This window comes from Hakea prostrata, chromosome 6, assembly GCF_041222555.1.
Source record: "Hakea prostrata isolate BN-2017 chromosome 6, UWA_Hpros_2, whole genome shotgun sequence".
NCBI classification, from domain to species: Eukaryota; Viridiplantae; Streptophyta; class Magnoliopsida; order Proteales; family Proteaceae; genus Hakea; species Hakea prostrata.
Genome location: NC_142605.1, coordinates 26,153,500 through 26,163,173, shown reverse-complemented (window position 1 = coordinate 26,163,173; position 9,674 = coordinate 26,153,500). Strand labels below are relative to the sequence as shown.

General features: G+C 38.0%; 1 protein-coding gene across 2 annotated transcripts; it reads left to right on the top strand.

Annotated features, from left to right (window-relative positions):
- Nucleotides 1-32: 32 nt before the first annotated feature.
- LOC149012943 (ankyrin repeat-containing protein BDA1-like) lies at nt 33-2,426 on the top strand. Of its 2 annotated transcripts, none has more exons than XM_089160253.1 (4): nt 33-155; nt 385-454; nt 524-1,231; nt 1,310-2,426. In XM_089160253.1, exons 3-4 carry the CDS (start codon nt 611-613, stop codon nt 2,090-2,092), a joined length of 1,404 nt encoding a protein of 467 aa, XP_089016379.1. In that variant the 5' UTR covers nt 33-155; nt 385-454; nt 524-610; the 3' UTR covers nt 2,093-2,426. The 2 variants fall into 2 exon arrangements, with proteins under 2 accessions (XP_089016379.1, XP_089016378.1); XM_089160252.1 differs by having other exon boundaries at nt 33-205.
- Nucleotides 2,427-9,674: the final 7,248 nt, after the last annotated feature.

The following is a 9,674-nucleotide window of genomic DNA, read 5'->3' as shown; positions in this document are numbered from 1 at the left end:
ATACCACTAGGGTTTGCCTGGAGACTTCTCCAAACCCTTGTTGACGTAATAGTCTCATGACTTATTTTTGCTATATATATGTGTTTAAATCAAGAAGCCCTTTTCAAAATTACATAGATCACAATCAGGAAGAAGGGTGTAATTCAGAGACTAGTGTAAGGAGTGACTTGGAGAGCCTTGTCTGAATTTGGTGGCAAAAGTTTTTGTATGAATTGAGTCTATAAGGATAATTTTCCTACATTTACTGAGAGATTGTTTTGAGACCTTGACCTCAAGCTAGCTAGTTAACAGAAGAGTTTGCTTTACCAATTTCCACTTTGTTTTACATTATAGCAAGTATTGAGAATGTAAGCTTTGTATTCATGTCTTCTGTTCCACTTGCAGTGTAAGTGAAGTGATACATGCTTCTTCCACTATGGGTACTCAAATCTTTCTTTGTTTTCTCATTTATGGGGTAAGAGAAATGCGTTAGTATGAACAACTGCAAGTATCAGCCTTTAACTATTGCTTTTATTTGCCATAGGGAGTAAAAGCATGCCAAACCTAGAAAGCAGCCTTTATTGAAGAGTTGCTTCCTGATCACCATCACAGCATCGAGAAAACATATACAATGGATCCAAGACTGATTGAAGTGGCTAATAATGGAGATATTGATGGATTATATGCATTGATTGGAGAGAAACCTTTCATCCTTGAAGAGGTTGAAAAGATTCCATTTGTTAGTACACCTTTACATTTGGCTGTTTTATCTGATAAAGTCTGTATGGTGGAAGAACTTAAAAATTTGAAGCCTTCTTTCACCTTGAAGCTGAACCAAGATGGATTTAGCCCCTTGCACCAAGCTTCAATGTTTGGGAAACTTGAGATTCTGAAGGTGCTCTTGAGAAAAGAAAGCGGACGGTGCCAAAAGAACGTTAACAAAGCCATGAAAGTTGATGCTGATCTTTGTATCTTGAAAGGGAAAGAGAAGAAGATTCCTCTTCACTGTGCAGCTATTTCAGGACAGATTGATGTTTTGAAAGAATTACTCTCTTGTTGCCCAGAATCCATTGAAGCTTTGACAGTTAGGAAGGAGAGTGTCCTTCATTTGGCTGTTAAATATGGAAAGGTCGAAGCCTTTGGGATATTGGTGGATTGGCTTCGAAAGCAATGGCACCATGAGATTCTAATTTGGAAAGACCTAGAAGGCAACACAGCTTTGCATCTTGCTGCCTCAACTGGACAACATGAGGTATACTACTCTTATTCCCTTGCTTAATTATATCTTAAAAAGAAATCTGACATTATTTGATTATGTTTCATTTTACAGATAGTTAAGGTACTAGTACAGAGTAATCTCTTTGTTAAAAATGTTGTCCACGTAAATGAGATTAACAAGGCTGGGTTTACAGCAATGGATCTGGCAATGAATCATCCTACTAGCACTCCAGAAAAGGAAAAAACAAGAAACCTTTTATCCAGTGCAGGAGCTAAGAAAGCTGAAGACATTAGGGGCCAAGTAGCAGAAAAGTGCAATCTTCAGGAAATTGAATCTTGTTCAAGAATCAAATGTCTCTCAAAGTATTTCAAGTTGAATGTGGGCACGGACGTTCCAAGTGATGCCCGTAATGCGCTGTTGGTGATAGTTGTTCTAATATCCACAGCTACTTATCAAACTGGAGTAAGTCCCCCAGGTGGGTATTGGCAGGAAGATAAAGAAGCCGAGAAGAACTGCACATCAAACTCTTGCAAACAACACTTTGCAGGACAACCCATCTGGTCTACAGTTGCCCCAATTACATACAACTTGGTCATGCTTTTCAATTTGGCTGGGTTCATGTTATCTTCATTGCTTTCTTACAATCTCACCGTAGGATATCCTCTTCGAGGTCCCCTGCTCCTAGCTCTAATCTTTATGTTGCTTACATATTCATGGTCTACTCCAATCTTTTCTAATGGTTCAGCTAACCGTGCTGCTTATACCTGGATGGCTAGTAATTTGATGTTATGGCTTCCAGTTGGTTTCATAATGATCATCTGGGCCATTACATCAAATTGGATGAGGCAGGTCTGGTCGAAGTTTTTGCTATTCACTGGTTTTCTGAAGCAGTAACTGAATGTAATATATTCCATATTTACTTCTGATCGAGCATCTTGTGAGTTTGGAAATAGCTAGAGATGATATGTAATCAGTTTGTGGAGAAGGTATTTGTGATCAGAAACTTATCGTTGCTGTTGATGATAGAGCTTGTCTAGTCACTTTCTTCACAACAAATAAGAATCATACGGTAGCCAACCCTTTCCAGCGCAAAAGTTACTGCAAAGTTCTGTCAAAAGAGAGAACTATTCCAAGCCATTATTGATGGATGTAGATCGATTAATCATTTGTGAGGAATCTTTCTTTTGGATTTTGTCTTTTTCCCATAAACTTTTCTGGAGGAATTGTCGCTAGGGATCTAGTCCCCAACCCTTCTCGGTTTGTGCTGATACAGCTCTATACAAGAGTAGGTTTTTTCGTATCCAAATTATATTGTATTTGCAAACTGAATTACTGATAGCCGAAGGAAACCGAAACCGCCCATTGCATCGCGTAGGGCCGCCACTCGGATCCGTCCGTCCGCCCCGGGGCCGGCGGTTCCGGTTTTCCGGGGTTCTTTTTCTTTAAAATAGATGATAATCGGTTCGTCCGTTCGGTTCGGCCCTCGGATTAATTTTATAAATGTAAGGGCATTCTCTTCGGTTTTTTCGGTCGTTTTTCGTATCCGTGTTTTTCTCGGTGCCTTCTCTTTTGCCGTTCTCGTTGCTCTTCCCGCCCGCCCCCCCATACCGATTGATTTAAACATATTTTTCATTTTATAATTTAACCTAGTAGTAATCAAATAAAATCTAATTTTTAATTAAACAAAAAAGTATAATATTAATTTCTTTTAAAACAACAATAAGAATGAAGATAAACATTTTTAGCCCCACCTTGACCCCCTACAATCAATGCCATTCCTTAAGTTATTCAAATTTATCAACTAGACACCTATAGGAGGAAAAATATATCATAACACACCCTGTTGATATGAAATCAAAGTTAATTAATAAATAATGTAACCAAGTTAAACTTTTTAAAAAGTTAAGAATACCCTTGAACAAAAAAAACCTTATGCTTGACTTTTCTTCATAGTCCTCTACTGTTTGCAATACTACTTTTCTTTTATTCTTGCATTTTCATGATTTTTATCTTAGATGAAATTTTCTTTTTCCTTCTCTTCTTTGCCATCTTATTCCCTTAAAATCTGGGATAATACTAGAAATCAATAGGTAAAAACTACTAAGACTATGGTGTTAATAATAAAGAATTTGAATGATAAATTTGATAACTCAAGCATGACATAAATTAGGGGTAACTAAAGGTGCCGCTGAAAATTTTCCAATGAAAATTGAAAGAAAAGGAGCTGAGAGGAGCGTGCTAAGCTCAATTTGCACCCTCTTGGAGAAGGGCTTAACAGTGGGAGAAAGAAATGGTAAAATCTAGTGGTATTAGTGACCAAATGCTTCTAAAGAGTGTAGCTCAGGAGCTAACTTCCACTGTTCTCACCAGCACCACCACCTCTACCTTCTCTCTTCAATCCCAACCCAAACTCCAGTCCTCTTTCTGTGAGAGGATACCCCTCTCCAGGTACGATAGTAAAATCTCTTACTACCTCTGTGTTTACACTCTAGTAACATACACTTAGCTGAGCACCACAAGTGTTTGTTTGTCATTCTCAGAGAGAAGAATGGATCAAGTACTAGTGGGTCTTGTCAATTATGGAAGTTAGAGCTAGTCAAGTCTATGATACAATAAGCGTAAACATCAAATGCGTTGCAGTTATTATAGAGTTTGAGAATCAACATTTACCATAATCTCACAAAAAGGATCACATAGATGAAGAACTAATCTAGTTGCATGTTCTTGACTGCCTTTCATTTAAATCCCCATCAAGAAATCATTCTTTTAGTTTCTTTCTAGTAATAGCAAGAAAGCCAGGTAAGGTGTTTGAGAGATCAAATCTTACAATTAGTGTTGAACTAGGATTGTTCCTTCACCTGCTCTCTCAAGTGCTTTTAAAGGTGAAACAAATCTATATTTGCTTAACTAGAGCTGCATTAATAAGCGAGACAACCTCATTTAAACCAGTAGAAGCATGTTCTTCAGTACGGTGAGGTTAGTTACACAAGTGAATTCCATTAAGCATCTCATGTTATTATGGTGAAAAACAGAGAAATGTCATAGAGTCCATGAAGATAATTCAACAGATAATGTTATAAATTTAGGCTAATTGTTGTCGCTCACTTTTGTTACACCTTGCACGGTGTTTGGTGTTTCACAAATGAAGCATACAAGATGCAGGTAAATTTTTTCAAAGACGCTAATCTGAACCTGATGAAACCTCCCATTGTTTTCACAGTATCACTTATATTTATAATCATGGCATGCAGTATGTGCAAGATGCAGGGGGAGAAAACGTTGATGAAACCATCAATAAAATGCTATCTCATGTATAAGTTTTGATGGAATCTGGTTTGAATTTCCTCATGGTTAGAATTTCGTTTGAGAGAGAATTCTTCCACACACAAATTCATGAGTGGGAGATGTATAGTAATATTATTTGAATTACAATTCAAATATTTGAATTTTTAAATATTTGAATTTGAATTACAACCTATTTACAATCAAACTCTACAATTGATTGTTGATACTTTAACTATAACTCAAACTCTTCTTGATCGGTTGGAGATAAGATCAATCAAGGCTAGAATTAGTTACGGTGGATTTGAATTTGAATTTGAATTCAGAAGCTTATCATTTACACTCCCCCACAATGTCATTGATTGAGAACAGACAATGAGCTTGGATTTTAAAATTTTGAATCTCGGAGCAGATAAGCCTTTGGTGAGAATGTTTGCGATTTGGTCTCCTATGGGAATGAATCGGATTGAAAGATTTGTTATGGTGACTTGTTCACAAACAAAATGATAGTCAATCTCGATGTGTTTGGTTTGTGCATGAAAGACTAGATTAGCAGCAAGGTAAGTAGCTCCAATATTATTGTAGTATAGAGTTGGTGCAGAAATGACAACCCCAAGTTCACTCAGTAGCTAACGTAACCATATCAACTCAATGGTTGCATTAACAACCCCTTTGTACTCCGATTCCGTAGAGGAGCGGGCCACAGTGGGTTGTTTCTTGGAACTCCAAGAGATCAAGTTAGGGCCCAACTAGACACAGTAGCCACTTATAGATCATCGATCAATAGATGAACCGACCCAATCCGCATCACTAAAGGCAGTGAGAGAAAGATTAGTTGTGGGCCGAAATAGAATCCCATGGGATGGGGTCTCTTTTAGATAACAAAGAATTCGCTTTCCTGCAACCCAATCATCAATTGTAGGGCGATGCATATATTGACAAACCCTACTGACAGCAAATGCTATATCAGGGTGTGTTAGAGTCAAATACTGAAGGGTTACCCACTGTACTTCTATATTGGGACAGATCATCATAGAGGGAGGTTCCTCCAGAGGTTGCTTTGGTGAAAGAGGTCAAGGTTGCTACTGATTTTGCTTCATGCGTATTAGTCTTTCACAAAAGATCTAAAGAATATTTTGACTAGAAAAGATGTAAACCATGAGATGAGTGAGTGACCTCAACCCCTAAAAAGTAGTTTAAGTCACCGAGATCTATGATGGAAAATTCCTTGCCAATGGCTGTAATGACATAATTAACCTCGGAAGAACTAGATCCAATAAGGACAATGTCGTCCACATATACAAGAAGATAGATTGTTTGATGTGTTGGAATACGAAAATATAGTGCTATATTAGATGAGGATTGTGAGAATCCCAAAGTGAGTAAATAACTGCTAAGCCAATGAGACCATGCCCTAGGGGCTTGTTTTAAACCATATAAAGCTTTTTGAACCCTAGGTGATCAATGACACCTAAGTTGAGCCATGTAACCCTCTGGATCAATGATAATCACCATTTAAGGTGACATGCATTTTGAACATCCAATTGATGAAGAATCCATCCTTGGGCAACTATTAGCAATAGAATCAAGCGTATGGTAGTAGGTTTGACAACGACATTAAAAGTGTCAAAATAATCAATTCCTTCATGCTGATGAAATCCCTTGGTGACCAAATGAGCCTTATAACGTGAAATAGAGCCATCACTGTTTCATTTGATTATGTAAACCCATTTATTTCCAATCAAATTCATGTGGGGCGGATGAAGAACTAGACTCCAAGTACCATTACGTAAGAGAGCATCAAATTCTTCTCTCATAGCAAGCCTCCATTTGGGGTCTTTACTAGTAGTGGTATATGAGGTGGGTTTTGTTTTAGGACTATTGACAAAAGAGGTGACCTGGAGGTTTAGTTTAGAGATGGGCTTGGAAGACCCATTTTGGATCGGGTTTGCACATGGTAAGGTTGAGGTTGAGTTGGTTGGGATGGTGTAGGTGGGTTATGGGCTAGGGTTTCGGGATAGGTTTCCAGGTGGGTTATGGGCTACGGTTTTGGGTGCAATGAGAGGTTGAGATAGAGTTTTCGAGATTTCAAAATTTGAATTTAAATTTGAATTTCGACTAGGAAATGAGAGTTCAAAATTTGAATTTGAATTTGAATTAGAAGTTTGGGTGGAGTGGGAAAATTCAAAATTTTGAATTTGAATTGGAATTTTGGGTGGGATGGGAGATTTCACTATTTGAGTTTGAATATGAAAAGAGATTATTAGCTATAACTATGGTGGGTGTGGTGTGACAACGGGATGGGTGGTTGGGAGGTTGAGTTGCAAAGGAAAACTTGGTTTCATAAAAAATGACATGTCTAGAGATGTAGGATCGGCCAATAGTTGGATCATAACATAGATACCCCTTGTGTGAGTTGTTGTATCCAAGAAAGATGCATTGTCTGGAATGATATTGCAATTTGTTTTTGTTATATGGCCGTAACCAAGGAAAACATGCACATCCAAAGATTTTGAGAAATAAAAAAAATCTAGATTTTTGTGATATAACTGAAATGGAGATTTATTCCCAAGTATCGGTGTAGGCATTATGTTAATTAAGAAGATGACCATTTTAAAGGCGGCTAATCAGAAAATAAGGGGATTGAAGCAAGAGCCATAAGAGCGAGGCCTAATTCTACTATATGTCTATGCTTCCATTCCGTTGTCCCATTCTGTTTAGAAGTGTGTGGACATGAGTACTAATGAGATATACCATTATCTTAAAAGAAAATGATCAAAATATTCATATTCCTTGGCACCATCAGATTGAAAAACTTGAATCTTGGAATTAAAGACATTGGCTGGATAATAATAGAATTGCTTGAATACTGAAATTGCATCAGAACAATGTACAAGTAGAAAAAGCCATGTAAATCTACTATAATCATCCAAGAAAGAAATATAATAACTATAACCTTGCGTAGATGGTGACGGAGAGGGGCCCCAAATATCAGAGTGCAATAATTGAAATGGAGATACAACCTTTGATTTATTCAACTTGAAAGTTAATTTATGCGATTTTTCCATCTGGTATATGACACACAAAAATGGTGAAGTAGATAAAGGTTGGTGCAGGCCAGAACTGTGAAAGAGAGAGTCTAAAGTTCTCTTCAACGGATGCCCTAATTGGTCATGCCACACTTCTTGAGATACACGTTCATTGAGATGAACAAAGGGAGATGCGGATGGTGGATGGAAGCGATAGAGGCTAGCTTCAATTGATCCTTGAGGTAGAACAGTCCCCATTTTGAGATCCTTCACAAAGCAAGAACTTGGATGAAATTCCACATAAACATCATTATCACGTGTAAATTTACTCACAGAGAGCAAATTTTTAGTAATAGAAGGAACATGTAGCACTTTAGATAAAGTAAGAATTTTTGAAGGGGTTGATAGAGAAGCACTTCCAATATTTTTTATATGCAAACCTAAGCCATTACCAATGTGAAATTGATCAGTACCATGGGTAAGGCATTGGTGTATCCATGTGGGTTACATTGGATGTAACATGATGAGTGGCACCTGTGTTAAGGTACCAAGAAGGATCAAATGATGCCGTGGGTGCTACCAAGAAAGCTTCTGGAGAAGAATTCAGCTTGGAGGCATTGTCAGTTGGTGCATAGCAAAAATAACATTGCACCGCTGTATGATTAGTTTTGTTGCAAATTTGACAAGCAACCATAGGGCCGGGTAGGGAGGAGAGATGGAAGATGTTTTGCATGTCGACCACGGTTGGAGTAACCTCGAGCTCATCCTCTACTATAACTATGAAAGGGGCCACGATTTAAGTTAATGGGTGGGGGGGGGTTGATCTGGTGGTTAGATTAACTTCTGATGAAGGCAAGTCAAGTTGTTGTCTTGGTTGATCTTTGAATATTTCTTGATTCAGTAAAAGGCCTATGAAATCATCAAGGGGAAGAGGGTCAAGACGGGGGTAATAGAGGTGGCAAAGGAATCATATTCATGACCACAAAGCATTGTGAGGATAATATCAGCATTAAAAACTGAGTGAGTAGCAGTGATAAGATGTTCAACAATATATTTAATCTTCTAAACAAACTCGGCCATAGAAGAGTGGCCTTTGCGAATTTGCAAGAGTTGGAATTTCAATTGCATTATGCGGGCTTGAGATTGTGAGGCATAAGTCAGCTCAAGGGAACTCCAAGCAACGTGGGAAGTGGTGAGACCAACTATTTGAGAAAGAGCACTTCAGGAGGGATGACCAAGATAAGATCACCGGTCTTGCTTGCACCATAAGAATATGCATGGTTAGGATGGAGGTTGGTGATGAGCATGGGTGGGGGAGGGTATCGGAGCGGAGTTTCCATTGACATAGCCATAAAGGTCTGGCATGAAGTAAAGGGAGCATTGCAATTTTGAGGAGATAGTGCTGCGCTTCGGTGAGACGATATGGTAGGCACAGGGAGCCAGCGGGTGGAGCGAGCAGGTCTTGAGGTCGTGGGGGTTGGCAAACGATCGTTGTATTTGTTTGAGAGAGATTCTTCCACATTCGGGTGGGAGTGTTTTGTTTTTTGTTACTTTATATTTGAATTTGAATTAAACTTGTTGATACTTACTTACTCAAACTCTTCTGATCGGTTGGAGAGATCAATCAAGGATAGAGTTAGCTACGATGGATTTGAATTTGAATTGAATTCAGAGGCTTATCCTTTACACTTATAGAACCTTACATTTCACATCTATTTAATAGATGTCACGTCCTCATATTGTTTTGTTATTTCACTTTTTCCTTTCAGACACTGGATGTTGTAATAGGTGAAACCTATGCTGATGATCCAACACAAACCAATCTTGCAACATTTCTTCACAACGTTAATGTCGATGATTAGTCTTGTTTTGCTTTTCCTGCTAATCAAAGTGTATGGAGATATGACAAAAGAACTCACCATTCTACTGCCATTAGTATGATTATCAGATCTCATCCCATAAATATTCATTCATTCAAAAATGCAAGTGAACATAAACTTGCAACAATCATCAGTTTGATGGTACCTTTATAAGATATCCTCTGCCCTGGAAATCTTTGTCATAAGTAGAAAATGTAATTGTTTATTTCGGATTTTGATATTAACTCTTAATTTGTTCTTTTTTGCTGTGAAAATTGGGTATTGAAGATTGGTTTGATGGTGCCA